General features: G+C 46.3%; 1 protein-coding gene across 2 annotated transcripts in view; it reads right to left on the bottom strand.

Moving 5' to 3' along the window:
* Positions 1–789: 789 nt before the first annotated feature.
* The window catches only part of PRKG1 (protein kinase cGMP-dependent 1), a 353,715-nt gene continuing 337,989 nt past the window's right edge, over positions 790–16,515 (bottom strand). For both annotated transcript variants that reach the window (XM_054288351.1, XM_054288352.1), the window contains exons 11-18: positions 16,320–16,459; positions 12,279–12,368; positions 9,907–10,048; positions 7,927–8,090; positions 6,296–6,418; positions 6,138–6,200; positions 5,431–5,497; positions 790–2,427 (exon numbers count right to left, since the gene is read on the bottom strand). In XM_054288351.1, the coding sequence (XP_054144326.1) occupies positions 2,329–2,427; positions 5,431–5,497; positions 6,138–6,200; positions 6,296–6,418; positions 7,927–8,090; positions 9,907–10,048; positions 12,279–12,368; positions 16,320–16,459 (888 nt within the window). In that variant the 3' untranslated portion in view covers positions 790–2,328. The remainder of the gene's footprint in view (positions 2,428–5,430; positions 5,498–6,137; positions 6,201–6,295; positions 6,419–7,926; positions 8,091–9,906; positions 10,049–12,278; positions 12,369–16,319; positions 16,460–16,515) is intronic.

Below are 16,515 nucleotides of genomic sequence, written 5' to 3'. Positions count from 1 at the left end.
CCCATGCCTGGCACAAGGAAAAAAAGGGACAGGAAAAAGAAACCTCAACTGCTCAGCCCGTTCCAGACCCTCCCTCCTGTCACTTTTTCAGGCTGATCCCCAAATCCTTGCGGTGCTTTGTCCTCCTTGCCTGCCAATTGCATCAGGTGCCACCATCCTGGGACAAGCTCCTACAGGAAGCTGTCCCCATGGAGTGAAAGTCCAGGGGGATGTGAGGAGGGAAGCCTTTGGCTGTTAGGCCTGTTTAAGATGCCTGGTGAATGTTTTAGCCCTCGTGCTCAGCCTTGGCTCTCAGTGCTGTCCATCCCTTGGGGAAAGGTGGAAAAGCCAGCAGGTGCTGCCTTTTCCCCTGTGATTTTGAAGGCAAACAAAGTTTTAATGGTTAAAAACAGCAGAAGTGACTGTGCCAGAGGTGTGGCCCCACCCTTTGGGAAACACAGGGAATTCCAGAGCCACAGACTGGTTTCAAAGGTGTCACACAGCCCAGCTCATGCTGAACAGCAGACACAGCCCACACTGTCAAAATACCCTTCTGATTACATCCTTTAATGAAAAACATGCAAAAGAGTTGGGACTCAGCATCAGGGAAGGAATTTTTCACTGCTCAAACAGATCTTTTCCATGTAAAATGTGGGGAAAGTCCTTGTCAGCAAGATCTTTCCACGGTCAGCTCTTGGCAGCTGAGATTGAAAGGAGGCAGCACCTGCCCACCCATGGCAGGGGCTGGAATGAGAGGACCTTTAAGGTCCCTTCCAACTCAAACCATTCCATCATTCCGTGATCCTGTGATTTTTTTTGGGGGGGGCAGGTCTCTCAGAGAGACCCAAAGCTGATGTTTCCTGCTGGATAATGGGATAAACTTCCAGTCCTGTGTGTATGAAACAAATGGGCACTCAGGACAGGATGCCTCTGCTGCATCCTATAAACCAGAGGAGGCAATTCAAGCAAAGGAAAAGCAGTAGAAGTGAGGGAAAAGCATGTCCTGATGATATTGTTTTCCCTAGTTCTTTTTTCCATATGGATTTGGCCATCCCTGTGTTAAACACAGTCACATGGACCTGGCATGCTGGAGAGCTCAAAGGGATCTTCCAACATTCACTTCCCATGGAATTCCACTGACTTTCCTGTGGAGCTCCTTAGCCTGGAGAGGCACCAGGATTACTGGCAGTGTTCCACCAGAGCCAGGATTTCTATTTTAAGGGGATTCTTTAAACATGGAAGAGATGCAGACATGGAATCACCAAAAGGGAGAACGGAGCCTCTGCTACATATTCCTGACAGGAAGGGTCAGGGACAGGCTTCTTCCCAGGTGAGGGATGGATGTAGCACCTCGAGAGGACATCACAGGTCTCATGTTTTTCCCTTTGAGCCCAAAAAAGGCTCCAATTTATCCTTAATTTATCCAATTTATCCTTAATTTTATACCTAATCAGACCGGTGGGCTGCTGCTGCTTTGTTGAGGGCTGTGACTGGAGTGCTGTGAAATGGATCAATGGATGTGAAATGGATCAATGGATGTACAATGGATCAATAGATGTAGAACAGATCAGTGGATGTACAGTGGATCAACAGATGCAGAACAGATCAGTGGATGCACAATGGATTCATTCCATGATTTTCTCTTTCCGTGCACGTGTTGGTACCAAGGGAAAGGAGAACTGAAGCCCAAAGGTGGTGCTGCCACGTGAGGGAAGCGACCCAACCTCTGCCTCGACAGCATCTGCAGCAGTTGTGCTTTTGTTTGACCAGGCTGAGCTAAAATGTTTCCAAAACAAAGAGGGAAGGGAACATTCAGTCTCATCAGGAATACTGCTAGGGAAGGAAAAGGACACATTCCCCGCTGCTGTGACGGGAGCGCTTTGCCCGTGCTCCTCCTGGGCTCCAGCGCTGCCCTGCAGAGCTCGGAGGGTGGGAATAGCCCAAATCCTGCACTGGAGTAGCTGCAGCACTTCATAAGTTACTACTGATCCTAGGGAAAAAAGCAGCTGGAATTTAAGTGCCTCTTACTCTACGGATCTGTCACTCTGCAAATCAAGAGTGGGCCAGGATCTCTGTGGCCACAGAAGAGGAGTTCTGTGCCGGAGCAAGGCTCTGTGCCAGGACCACCGTGCCCAAGCCAGGTCACGTTCCAACAGAAAACATGGAGAGCACTATTGTCACTAAGCAAGAAGTCCTAATGCCACTGGAGTTACTGGAGCAGCATCAATCAAGGCATCGTGGTGACCCCGAGCACGAATCCTCCCCCGTTCCGGTCTTCCCGTTCCGCTGGCAGCCACGTCCCAGGAAAAGCTGTCCTCAGCAAGGCAGAAGCAGGTAAGAGAAAGAACATTAAAAATCTATGTCCCATCCTGAGTTGTCGTCAGGGGGTGGCTCGTCACTGTCCTCTGGGAAGCTGTCAAAGTTGCTCGTGTCCGTGGGAGACGCGACCTGCAGGGGGAAGAGCAAGGAGAAGGGGATGTTCATCCCAGGGCTGGCATTCCCTCTGCATCCCACAGCCATGGCATCCCAGAGAATCCCCAGCAAGGCAGGGAAGTGCTGCCTTCCCAGAGATTTCCTCCAGCTGCCCTGCTCTCCTGAGTTTTCCTGCCCGTTGCCACAAGGCTATCACAACAGGCTTGGGAAAAGAGCCCAGGACTTCCCATCCATGGATCCAGGATGCTGAGCCCTGCTGCCTTGAAGTTTCCTGACACTGGATCCTTCCAGAGAAACCCATCTTCCCAGGATGAAGGCCAAGCCCATTTCTTTTTCGCAAATTGCAACATTTGAAATGTAACCTGGCTATAGAATTTATGGTTTTCCTGCTTTGTGACAGCAAAGGAAACTTTCTTACAGTGAGGACTTGATAAAGTCAAGACAATAAAAAAAAAAAAATAAGCAATTTAAGAGGAAACCAGCAACTCTCCAGCCCAAAAGAATGAGAGTCTTACTAGAAATTTAATACTTTAAGCTTTACCCAGAGCAGGAAAACACTTGCTGCTGTTTTCACTCATTTCATTTGGGAAGAGCCTGAGCCAGGGGAATACTGCCAGTCATTAAATCCCAGAATTCTGCAATGGTTTGGGTAGGAAGGAACCCTAAAATCCCATACAGTCCCACCCTGCCACACCTTCCGCTGTCCCAGGTTTCTCCAAGCCCCAAAGTCCAACCTTGGGCATTTCCAGGGATCCAGGGGCAGCCACAGCTGCTCTGGGCACCCTGTGCCAGGGCCTGCCCACCCTCACAGGAATATTTTTTTCCCAGTATCCAGCCTGGCTTGATCTCAGGGGTTGCCCCAATCCACTTGGCCTTGTTAACCCTCCTGAGATTCCCATTTGATTTTGGATGCTGCTGCACGCCTTGGGAAAAGACAGGAGTTCCAGCTCCAGCCCTACATTTAATGTGCTGCCCAACTGCATCAGCATTTTCCTGCTGCTGAACACTTTTTGGGGCAAATCAGGAGTATGGAACTCATTTTGGAAAAAAACCCCACCCTACAAAATCTTAATTTCTTTCGGATTATCTGGATCTGTTGACTTTGTTGGGGCTCCTTCACCCTTTGCTTGCTCAGCTCATCTTTGGCAGAGTCCTGAGCTTTCAAGGAGAGGTAAAATCATAGATTCCAGCTGTGGTATCAAGGCTCAGCAGTGTCCTAGCAGCAGGTTGTAAATTGGGATCTTTCCAGAAATCCCATGGAACAAGAGCTCTTTGATTGCCTCACTGGCAGAGCCACGTAAGAAATGAGATTTAAAGAGCTGGGAAAAGCCTTTTTCAAAAAAGGAAAAAGGAACTGATCTGTATGTTTGGTCCTGCTGGCTCTTTCCCAGCTAACAAGGAGAGGTGGGTTGAAAGAAAAGTGGATGTCTGCCACCAGAGCTGTATTTTGGGTCCCTTTTCAGAGTGGCAGTTGGGACTTTGCCAAAAGAACCTGCGGAAAACGAGCTGGAGTAGGACTGACAGCTCTGGAGTTGACAAAATTCAGAGTTCATGGGTTTGGAGAGGGTCTCAGGAGTAGGTCTGGAGGAGCTGCTGCTCCCAAGAGCTCAGGGAGAGGATGAGCTGGGTTGAAGCAGGATTAGGGCCAGCCTGGAGCTGTCCTGGAAGAGGGAAGGATGTTCCCATCTATTCCAGTCAGCCTTGCTGTGTGGGGTAAGAGCAGCATTGGAAATGCTCCTCCTAAATTAAAAACCCACCAAAACCAGTAAGGAAGACATCCTGGGGTTTTTTTTCAGGCTACATGGACATCCTGCATTCCTAAAGCAGGAATTGCAACTGGATGTGAAGGAGCAAACTGGACTTTATTGCCTGACTTGCAATGTGATCCTGCTGATGAATGAATTGGCATTAAAAACACACCAAGGCCAGGCTTGGAGCAACCTGGGACAGTGGAAGATGCCATTGAAGGTGATGGAACTGGATGATCTCTAAGGTCCCTTCCAACCCAAACCAGGCTCATAGCTTGAGCTTAAAAGAAAAAAACCCAACCAACCCAACTTTGATCTCTAAAACATTTCTGAGTTGTTACGGGAGAGATTTGCCAAGTCCTGCTTTCCCCACTGGCTCCAGCAGCTCCTGCATCCCACAGGGTTAAAAGGGGGGGATGGAAACCCTCCTGCTCTTTCCCTAAGCAAACTTTGGGATGGCAGACTCAGCCCCTGGAGCTGGGCCTGCCCCTGCTGCAGGAGCTGCAGGATGGAGCAATGGGGTGCAATTAAACCTCCATTAATGGCATTCTCCCGGTGATCCCGAGGGATTAAGCTGGAACAAGGAGGGGAGGCTGCAGGACAGAAGGGGCCGAGGTAATTTCTGTCAGCTAATCCTGTTTGGTTTCCCTTTGCAGCGGGGCTTTGAGGGCTGGGAGCTCACAAAGACATCAAAGGAAGGGCTTTGGTGCAAAGGAAAACGAGCGGAGCTGTCCCTCCGCGCCCGCTCCCGGTTAAACATCAACAGCTTTTCATGTAGGACATGGATGCAGGGCACAGAGGGCCACGGGCACAAAAGGCAGCACAGAAGGGAAGGTTAATGTGAAAGGAAAGGAAGATGGCATCCAAATCCCACTTGCCTTTGCAAAGGAAATGAGAATAAAGGAGAAGGGGAGAGGATGCAGCTGAGAGAAGGGGTGGAAGGGGCAGCTCTCCATGGAAAGGGAGAAAGGAGATGCAGAAACAAGTGGAGCAGGTGAGAGAAAGGAAAATGTGCTGGAGTGGGTGATCCTGCCTCAATCTCCTGCTGCAAAGGGGATTTCTCCATGGCTGTGCCCTCCTCACACTGCCTTCCCAGGGAAGAGCCTGCCTGGAGAGCAAGCTCAGCTGGGAACGTGCCTAAAGTTATTTTTCAAGCATTACAGAAGAAATAAAGCACATTATTCCCACTTAACCCAGTGTACCACTGCCCAAAGCTCACAGCATCACAGGAATTGCCCATGGAGGAAAAAACAATGATAGGAAAACTTACACTTGGGATTATGGGAGGTGTCAGTGTCCCTTTCCGTAACCCTTCCCAGTTAAAGCCTTCAAACCATCTGAAAGGGAAGGAAAAATCCAACAGTTAGACAGGTGTAGCACAAAAAGAACAAAAAATTGCTTGAACAACAGGTTTCATCCCCCACAGACTTTGCCTTCAAATCCCTTTGGAATTTTTCCTGTCATCTTTTTTGGGGACCAAGAAGGAAGAGTGTGCAGTGACACCACCCAATGGAAATTGCCAACGCTCAGATGGGAACCATTCCTTGCTGCAGGTGTCCTGGAAGCTGCTCCTTCCCTTCCAGAGTGTGGATCCATCCCACAGGAGACCTTTTATCCCTGCGGAATTGGGTTAACTTCCAACTTCATGCTCAAGGATGTCCCACTTGTGGTTTTCCTTGCGTTTGCTCGAGGTGGATGGATGAACCCTGAGACTTCCTACAAAAATATCCATCCAATCCATTCCTGCTGTTTGGAGATGGGACAAGAGATGATCCAGTACAGATGGATGGGACAAATTCCTCCTGGAATGGTTCTTATCCCAATAAACTCCTAAGACTTCATGTAACCCCTCCCATGGGACCAAAAGGGAGGATGAATTTACATGATGGATAGGAAGTGGCTTTTAGGGGAAAATTGAGATGCTTGAAATGCCCCTTTCTGGGGTTGGAGCTGATGGCTGCTGGAGAAGACACTTACTTGTGCTTTTGGATATCTTTCACTCCATTTTTCAAGTTCCCTAATCTTTCTGATGGATTGTCCCTGTAAAAGAAAGAACAAATCCTAAATCCCTCTGCCCAGCTCATTAATTTGCATACAACATCATGGCTTTTTGTTTTATTCTTACATCCACTTACCTGCATAGTTTTTTAATTAAGTTAGCAGCATTTTTGGCAATCTTCTTTGGAAATTCAATCATGTCTATTCCCCTTAATATGATGTTATAGGTCTTCATGGGGTCTGGGCCTGAGAAAGGGGGACTTCAGGGGGCACAGGGAAGGGAAAAAAAAAGATTAAAAACTTGTCTTTCATAAAAGATTGACTTTAAACGTTAAAGTTTGATAAAATACACCCAGATGAGAAAAGGTAGATGTCAACCAGGAATGCTTTGCTTCCCACGATCCTAACCACTTCTCAAGGAGCTCTGGAATTCTGGGAAGCACCAAAAAGAAGTTTTCCATGCTAAAGCTCTTCTTCCCATCACAGCCCAAGGCAGGAGGCTCTAAGCAGCATTCCCTGGCCTATCTTTGTGTGATTCCTGATTCCAGTGGGGATTAATTGGCTTTCCATGGATGGGGGCTGTGTGTGAAGGATGGGCAGGTGGAAGGGATGGATCTCCTGGGGGTGACCTGAGGGAGCTCCAGGAAGCCAAGAGCAGCAGTGATATCCCAAATTAAATATGGGAAGGGATGGATGGTGCCTGATCTGCCTCCTCCTTTCCAGCAGTGAGGAACCTCCCCAGCTGAGTGCAAACCCTTCCCCTTTTCCCACCATTTCCAGACCCTTCAGGGCCAAACCCTTCCCCTTTCTCCATCATTTCCAGACCCTTCAGGGCCAAACCCTTCTCCTTTTCCCACCATTTCCAGACCATTCAAGGCCAAAACCTTCCCCTTTTCCCATCATTCAGGGCCAAACCCTTCCCCATTTCCCATCATTTCCAAACCCTTCAGGGCTAAACCTTTCCTCTTTTCCTATAATTTCCAGACCCTTCAGGGCCAAACTCTTCCTCTTTTCCCATCATTTCCAAACCCTTCAGGGCCAAACTCTTCCTCTTTTTCCACCACTTCCAGACCATTCAGGGCCAAACTCTTCCCCTTTTCCCTCTATTTCCAGACCCTTTAGGATCAAACCTCCAGAGCTTAGTGCAAACCTTTCCCCTTTTCCCATCATTTCCAGACCCTTCAGGGCCAAACCCTTCCCCTCTTCACACCATTCAGGGCCAAAACTTTCCCCTTTTCCCATCATTTCCAGACCCTTCAGGACCAAACCCTTCCCCTTTTCCCATAATTTCCAGACCCTTTAGGATCAAACCTCCAGAGCTGAGCACAAATCCTTCCCCTTTTCCATAATTTCCAGACCCTTCAGGGCCAAACCTTTCCCCTTTTCCCACCATTTCCAGATCCTTCAGGGCCAAACTCTTCACCTCTTCCCATTGTGTTCAGTCTACTCAGAGCCAAAACCTCTCCCCTTTCTGATATTTCAGGGCCAAACCCTTCCCCTTTTCCCACCATTTCCAGACCCTTCAGAGCCAAACCCTTCCCCTTTTCCCATCATTCAGGGCCAAACCCTTCCCCTTTTCCCACCATTTCCAGACCCTTCAGGGCCAAACCCTTCCTCTTTTCCCATTGTGTTCATCCCACTCAGAGCCAAAAAAAGGTGATTTGAGTGGAAAAGCCACCGTGGAGCTCCCTGTCCCAGCCCTGCCCCTGCCCTGGCCTCATCGGGGTGAGAAGGGCAGAACTCTTGGGATGAATTTCGATGCCCATACCTGCCAGTCAGGAGCTCATACATCAGGATTCCCAGGGACCAGTAGTCTGCTGAAATGTCATGACCTTTGTTCAGGATGATCTCGGGGGCTACGTACTCCGGGGTGCCACAAAAAGTCCATGTTTTCTTTCCAAATCCTATTTTCTTTGCAAAGCCAAAATCGACCTGGGGGAAGGGGCAGGAGAGAGTCAGGGCAGGGCATCAGAGGGAATGTCAGCCCTGGGCCCTGCTCCTCTTGAAGTGAAGCAAGGCAGAAAGGAGGATTCCTCATGGGAATTTTCTCCCAATTAAAGCACCGAGGGTCGTTCCAGGACCAGGGAACCACAGTGACCTTTTTGCTGATTTATCCTTGGGAAAATTCCCATCAGAGAAGCAAACACCAGCACCAAGGGTTTCTTGGGGGTTGGAATTGCTGTCACTCACAGCTCAGATTGATTTATTTTGATTTTTATTCTTTTAAATTTAAATTAACATGGGAAAGGAATGGTTTTAAGCTGTGAAAGGGCAGGGCTGGATGGGATATTGGGAATTAGGAATTGTTCCCTGGCAGGGTGGGCAGGCCCTGGCACAGGGTGCCCAGAGCAGCTGTGGCTGCCCCTGGATCCCTGGCAGTGCCCAAGGCCAGGCTGGAGCAGCCTGGGACAGTGGAAGGTGTCCCTGCCATGGCAGGGGTGGAATTTTGGATCTTTAAGGTCCATTCCAACCCAAACCATCCTGCGATTCTGAGATTTTAGGAGAAGATGGAAAGAAAAACCATGGCGTAAAAGTGAAGTCTACAAGACACACTGTAGGCTGAATTTTGCAGGATGAATCCTTCAAAATTAATTCCAAGTGGGCAGCAGGGTGGAAACTGTCCATGACACGACCTTTTTTGGTTTTTTTTGGAATGGGATGGGTTTTAGGGTCCCTTCCCACCCAAACCATTCCAAGGTGTGTCCTCTGGGGCTGGTCAGGAACCCACAGGGTCACACAGCTCTGGGACACTCAGGGACATGCCTGAGGAGCTGGGAGCTGCTGAGGGACCAGCACAGACCCAGCCCTAGATGCTCCTGGGGTGGGAGAAGGACAGTGCTGCACCTCATCCTCCTCTACCTCAGAGGAGCCCCAGGCTCAGGGAAATGCCCCAGAGGGTACATCCCAATGTCACTCAGGAGGTGACACATGGAGGCTGCCACCAGGCTGTGGTGATGGGCTGAGTTACTGTCCCCAAAGAGCCCCCAAACCAAGATACAGAGCCCTTGGTCCCCCATGACCCCCAGGGGCCATCAGCCCCTCCTGGACCAGCTCCTTTTAGAGCTCCTGTCCTTCACTGGGGGCTTCCCAAGGGCCCACATCCTGCAGCACCTCCCACCAAGGCAACTATTTCATGTCTCCTGTCCTTCTCCATGCTCTCACCAGGCCATTTGGGGTACCCCTAAAAAGCAGGGTGCCTTTCCTGAGTTCTGGGATTATTTTTTGCCCAGGACAGCCAGGTGGCTTTCTCCTGATGCTCTTGTCTCATCATTCCAGGAGCATGGACCTGAATCCCAAGACAGAACCACAGAATTCAGGGAATTCAGAGAATCACTGGGTTGGAAGAGACGTCCAAGATCATCAAGTCCAATCCAGCCCCAACACCTCAACTAAACCCTGGCACCCAGTGCCACATCCAGGCTGTTTTTAAACACATCCAGGGATGGTGACTCCTCCACCTCCCTGGGCAGCCATTCCAGAACTTTATCACCCTTTCTGTAAAAAACTTTTTCCTAATATCCAACCTATATTTCCCTTGGTGCAGCTTGAGACTGCGTCCTCACATTCAGCATTTCTCAGCTCAGCCATGCCCTCAGCCCTGCTGGAAGTCAGGAAAACATCCCAGATGATGATGATGGTGACACCACCTTGCCCTGATCTCCTCCCAGCATCCCCTGATGGACCCTGTGGGGGGATTTTGCTCCTCACCCTTTCTGGTCAAAGCTGGGTGGATTTTCTGGGCACTCACCAGCTTGGCATAACCTCGGTGATCCAGAATGAGGTTCTCTGGCTTGAGGTCCCTATAAATGATCCCTTTGGAATGCAAGTAGGCAAATGCTTCCACCACGCACGCCGTGTAGAACCTGGTGGTGGAATCCTCGAATGAACCCCTGTGGGATGGAAGGAGGGAGGGAAAAGGGGATTAAAGCCATTAGATGAATCCTTGGGAAGTGGTTTCCTTCCCTATGGAATTCATTCTGCTGTTAAAACTTTTATTGCTGCAGTAAAATCACTTTTTAACACCAGGAAAGCTCCTGGTGCTAAACACACTTTTATATCTCTACATATAAAATATATCTCACTTTTATATATCTCTTTATATATATATATATATTTGCTTTTATATATCTCTATATAAAATATATCTCACTTTTATATCTCTCTATATATATTCAATTATTCTATCTCTATATTTCTGTAATCTAGTTAAATTTCCACTTTTGAAGAAGCCTCTTTGCTATCTATATATATATATAATATATCTATCTGTATATACATATAATCTCTATATACAAAATATATGTCACTTTTATATCTCTCTATATATATATTCACTTTTATATCCCTATATATAAAATATATGTCACTTTTATATCTCTATATATATATTCAATTTTATATCTCTATATTCCTATAATCTAGTTAAATTTCCATTTTTGAACAAGCCTCTTTGCTATCTCTATATATAAAATATATATATCTATATATAAAATCTCTCTATATAAGATATATCTCACTTTTATATCTCTCTCTAAATATATATTCAATTTTATATCTCTATATTTCTATAATCTAGTTAAATTTCCATTTTTGAACAAGCCTCTTTGCTTCCAATATCTGAAACTATTTTAAGGTTTATACTATAATTTAGAAATAAAACTTTGAAATCCTTGTTCTGTAAGCAAAAGGGTATTTTTTGGTAATTACAACTTTGGGGTTCGAGTACTAAAACTCCTTTGAGGAGAGCAGATAAATTCTGTATTAATGTTAATAACTGAGACAAAAGACAGAAAAATCACAGCTGCTGGGCCCTGAGAGTTAATGCAAATCCCAAACTGCACCTTTGGATCCTTATTTCTGAAGTTTTCCAAAGAAAATCACATCCTATGCCTGCTGGGGGCTGGCTGAGACCAGAGGGTGTCTAAGCTAGATGGCAGCAGAACCTCAGTTTAAATCCCAGAGAATTAAAGATGGAATTATCAGGCTCTGACAAAAAAATCAGGAAAAATCCCACCCAGCACCTTCTAACTTTGCTCCAGTTCATCTTTCAGTGAGAAAATGCTGTTGGGAAAAGGAAGAACTAGAGGAAAAATAGTTCTGGGGAATTAAAAGACAATTTAATCTTCCTGATCAATCTTCCCAAATTTAATGGAATTCTGCTCCAGTGATGAGGCTATTCCAGAGTTACAATTCCCTGCATCTTTTCCTGCTCTGTGGGCCCATCCCACATGCACCCAGGAGCCCCAAACACTCCAAGGTGACCCCTCCAAGGCAGGGACTGTGGGGTTTTGGACATGCATGCTTTATTAACTCCTTTTTTCCATGTCATTGCTGCATTCTGATGGAGCAGTGCTCCTGGCAGGGTGTGGATTCTGATTCCCACTTGAATCAGCAGCCCTGGTGTAATATGGAATTTCTGGGCCAACAGACCCTGCAAAGCTCTCAGTTTCCTCCTGCTCATTGCTCTCAGTCCTGGCTGGGATTATCCATAAATCCCAGGAAATATTTATGGATATTATTTAGCAGTGTCCATGTGGCAGAGTTGAGAGTTGAGATTCACACTCACAGAGGAAAGGCTGCAAACACAGAAAAAGCTTTGAGGTGGGAAATTGTGATTTAAAAACTGTGACATCAAAAGGACCTGGAGCTGCTGGAGCAAATCCAGAGGAGGCCATGGAGCTGCTCCAGGCCTGGAGCCAGGCTGGGAGAACTGGGGAGGAGAAGGCTCCAGGGAGAGCTCAGAGCCCCTGCCAGGGCCTAAAGGGGCTCCAGGAGAGCTGGAGAGGGACTGGGGACAAGGGATGGAGGGACAGGACACAGGGAATGGCTTCCAGTGCCAGAGGGCAGGGCTGGATGGGATATTGGGAATTAGGAATTGTTCCCTGGCAGGGTGGGCAGGCCCTGGCACAGGGTGCCCAGAGCAGCTGGGGCTGCCCCTGGATCCCTGGCAGTGCCCAAGGCCAGGCTGGACTTTGGGGCTTGGAGCAACCTGGGACAGTGGAAGGTGTCCCTGCCCATGGCAGGGGTGGCACTGGATGGGATTTTAGGTCTCTTCCAAGCCTTCCAGCTGGAATTGTGACATTTAGAACATCTCACAGTGCAGGACAAGCCCCAGCTCACCTGTCCCTGAGAATTGTCCAGAGCTCCCCCCCCAGGCAGGCCTCCATCAGCATGTACAGGTACTTGCTGTCCTTGAACGTCCTGTAGAGCCTGAGGGTGGCAACCAGAAAATCACAAATAAATCCGTTATCTGAGCACTAAACTTGCTGGTTTGACAGAGTTTAGAGAAGCTGAAGTGCTGTTCCTCTTCCTCCCAGCAAGGAATGTGGAGGAAAAAATGCCTCAAGGGATGGGCTGGGCTTTGTGAACCCATCCTCGAGTTCTGAACTGTGCTCCAAAATCCATGCTCTGTGCTCAACAGGATTTTCTAACGATATTACACATTAATTGGATTTATAGATGTGTTTAATAATATTAAATAACTATGGTGAAAAAAACCAAATTCCTTTTTTTCCTTTATTTTAATGTTCAACTGCTTTTGTACTTCCTATTCCACATGTGGCTTTATCCACCCAGGCTTCCAGCAGGGTGTGGATACAGGGAAGGTTTCCTTGCAGATAGCTTGCACAGTAATTGTAATTTTTGAAAATTTTTTTGGGGTCATTAATTAAGTAATTAATTTTTGTAATTAATTTGTAATTTTTGGATAATAATTTTAACAATTTCTGCAGCAGAAAGGAATGCCGAGGGCAACTCCTGGTGCCATTCCTGCATTCCTGGCAGCTTCCAAGAGTTAAAAATTCATGAGCTAAAAATTCCAGGAGTTAAAAATTCCAGGAGTTACAAATTCAACAACTGCCACCACAAAAAGGAAATGAAGTCAGGTGGGTTTTGCAGATTCCAGCACTTCCCTGCTAATCCCAGCTATTATTCTGACAGAGCTGTGGGATGGATCAGCAGGAAAACACTGCAGGATTTGGTTCCTTTGGAAGACATCCATTTCTATTTATATAACACCAATGGTCATTTATAACTAACCATTAAATAATGCTAAAATTGATGGTTTCAGCAAAAATCCCCCCACTTATTTCTTGTCACTTAGACAAAGTATCATTTATCTTAATACACATTTAATCACTATTAAAGTTTGCAGAAAACTTCAAGAAACCAAAATGTAATTTCATGTTTTTAATTGCTTGGTAATTTGAATTACCAAGTACTGAAATACTTTCCCTAATCAAGGCAGCCCTGCTGAAAATTTTATGGGCATTAAATCTGGCCTAAAATGCGCAGATTAAAAAAAATCAAATATTATTTATCAGTTATCATGGAAGCATAAAGTTTAGACACATGAAAGGACATTATTTCCTAAGTTCAAATGACACAATATTTGAATAACTTCTTTATTTGTTTCCTTATTCCTTGAAATATTTGCACTTGTTTGGCCCCTGATCCAAGCCAGAGCATTTTGTTCTGTTTGAGTTTTAGTTTATGTAAAAGTCAATTTTATTTAGTGCCACTTGGCCTCTCCTGCTTCTTTTGCCTGGTTTAATTCATTTTAATAACCAAACCAAATTATTCTTCAAAGACTTTTTAACAAACACAATGAATTAAGAAAACAACCAAGTTCTTCAGGAATTTTGTCTTTCCCATTGTGTCCTTGCTCTGAGATTATTTTAAACCCACCTTTCATCTATCAGCTCAAAATTGAATCAATCTACTGAAATATTCAAATTTCTGCCCATTACATCCCCCCACCCCAAAAAATTATCCCAGCTGGTCCAAGAAATGGAATAAACAAGTTCTTAACTAAACAATAAATAAGTTGAATAATTTTAGGATAGATACTATAGGAAAACTTCAAATCCCTGTGGATGGGCAAGAGTTTGATAAATCAAATATTGTCTAGCAATAGCAAAAGGTTGGACTTTGTGACTTGGAAACCTTCCCAGAGCAGGGTTTCCATGGGATATTAAATTTAATTTCATGGGATACTGAATATAATTCAGGGATGGTTGTTGCTGCAAAAGGTGGGAAACACTGCAGGATATGGAAGGAGAAGATGCACAGGTAAAATATCCTTGTTGTGCTTCCCTGCTGAAGGATGGAGAGTGGGAATTTCATTGATCAGCCATGCATGTCACTGGCTCCATTAAGAAATGTTTGGAGGCTCAGGCTCTATTTAGGAGTGGGTATTTCTGGGAATGGTGGCTTGGCTGGCCCTGCACTTCCCCTCTCATCCCAAAACAGCTCAGCCCTCCAAAAATCCAGAGGCTGGAATGGCCCACAGGGAATATTTGGCTCTGGGCTGGGTTACAGGGAATGTTTCAGGATCCAGGACCACATCCTGAAGGGAATGGCAGCCGGGCAGTGTTGGGCTCCAGTTGTCACCAATGAATCACAGGAGAAGCCATGGGGAATCCCAGGGATGAGCCTGGGAAGGAAACACCCCCTGAGTGCCCCAGCCTGGCCATGTGCTTCCCTTTGGATTCATCCCAGGGGTTTGGTTTCACCCTGGGTTTATTTGCATCTCCTGAGCAATTTCTGGGAGCAGGGCTGATCTCCTAAGGCAGAGGAGTTTTCCAGTTATCTCTGAGCATGGGATGAGGCAGCCTTGGCTTGGATGCCCTTCAAGGTGGCCCCAGGGATCCTCAGCACCCACTGCTCGATCCTGACCTACAGCATTGAAAGAACTCCCTCTCTTGTCCTCAAAAAAAAAAAAAAAAAAGTCCTTGAAAAGCCAGGGAACTCAGAGAATCACTGGGTTGGAAGAGACCTCCAAGATCATCAAGTCCAATCCAGCCCCAACACCTCAACTAAACCCTGGCACCCAGTGCCACATCCAGTCTGGTTTTAAACACATCCTGGGATGGTGATTCCACCACCTCCCTGGGCAGGGCATTCCAGAACTTTATCACCCTTTCTGTAAAAAACCTTTTCCAAATATCCAACCTATATTTCTCTTGGTGCAGCTTGAGGCTGAATGTTATTATTAGGGTGGAAACAACCAAAAATGCCCCCTTTATTCCCTGGAGATGTGATTAGGTTTGGGGCAAGGAGATGGTTTTAATGTGTTTGCCCATGAGGAGTCCAGGGATGCTGAACTTGAGTTGTCAAATATTCCCTAAAGAGAAATGCTGGACACAGCTGCTCATTTCATGGCACTGTGTCATTTCAAAGGATCAAGCCCTGCCTTCCAGCTTCCCTTAGTGGGAAGGGAAACTCAGAAATTGGGAAGGAAAAGGAAAAGTAACCTTGAGCAGGGGCAAAGCTAAGTCATGATAAATACATATATATATGTATATGTATGTATAAATTCTTGATGGTGAGTGCAGTGCCTTGTCACTGTCATATTTTCTGAAAAATCCCTTTGCCAGGATTTCTTGTCCTGGGAAGCTGAGAAGCCTCAGAGAAAAAGGAAACCAAATTCTTATCTCATTTGCTTCTCCTGCGTTGTGCTCACATGTGTAATATGTTTGGAGATTGTTTACCCACTGATGGTTGTTTCATTGGTTTCATGTGAATTATTTTGACTTATTGGCCAATCAGTGCCAAGCTGTGTTGGGACTCTGCAAAGAGTAATGAGTTATCATTATTAGCTTTTGAGCATTTAGTAAGTATCCTTTCTCTATTCTTTAGTATAGTATAGTGTCACAGACATCTTTTATGAAAAATCCTTTCTTAGGATTTTTCCTCCTTAGAAGCTGACAGGCCTCAGGAACAAAATGTAAACAATGATTATCTGCTGCTGTGGAATGCAACAGGTGGATCTGTGGTTGGTCTCATGTGGTTGTTTCTAATTAATGGCCAATCACAGTCAGCTGGCTTGGACACAGAGTCTGAGCCACAAACCTTTGTTGTTTTACTGTCTTATTGTATTCTTAGCTAGCCCTCTGATGAAATCCTTTCTTCTATTCCTTTAGTATAGTTTTAATATAATATATATCATAAAATAATAAATCAAGCCTTCTGAAACATGGAGTCAGATCCTCATCTCTTCCCTCATCCTAAGACCCCTGCGAACACGGTCACAGTTTAGTATAGTGTTCCTTAATATAATGTAGTATCTTAAGATAATAAATCAGCCTTCTGAGAACATGGAGTCAGATTGATCATTCCTGCCTCATGTGGGGAACCCCACAGAACCAGCAGGGCAGGTACCTGACGATGAAGTCGGAGTGGGCGCTCTGCATGATCTGCTTCTCGGAGCGGATGTGCTCCTGCTGCCGCGTGTCCACGATGTGCCGCTTCTTCAGGATCTTCATGGCAAACGTCTTGGCCTCCTCGCTCTTCAGCTGCACCTGGGAGGACAGGACAGGGTCACACACAGCCCACAGCCCCGCTGGAGTCACACCTC

Source organism: Melozone crissalis, unplaced genomic scaffold (genome assembly GCF_028551555.1).
Source record: "Melozone crissalis strain CALT ecotype California unplaced genomic scaffold, PUWL_Pcris_2 ptg000062l_1, whole genome shotgun sequence".
NCBI classification, from domain to species: domain Eukaryota; kingdom Metazoa; phylum Chordata; class Aves; order Passeriformes; family Passerellidae; genus Melozone; species Melozone crissalis.
This window is presented reverse-complemented; position numbering and strand designations above follow the sequence as displayed.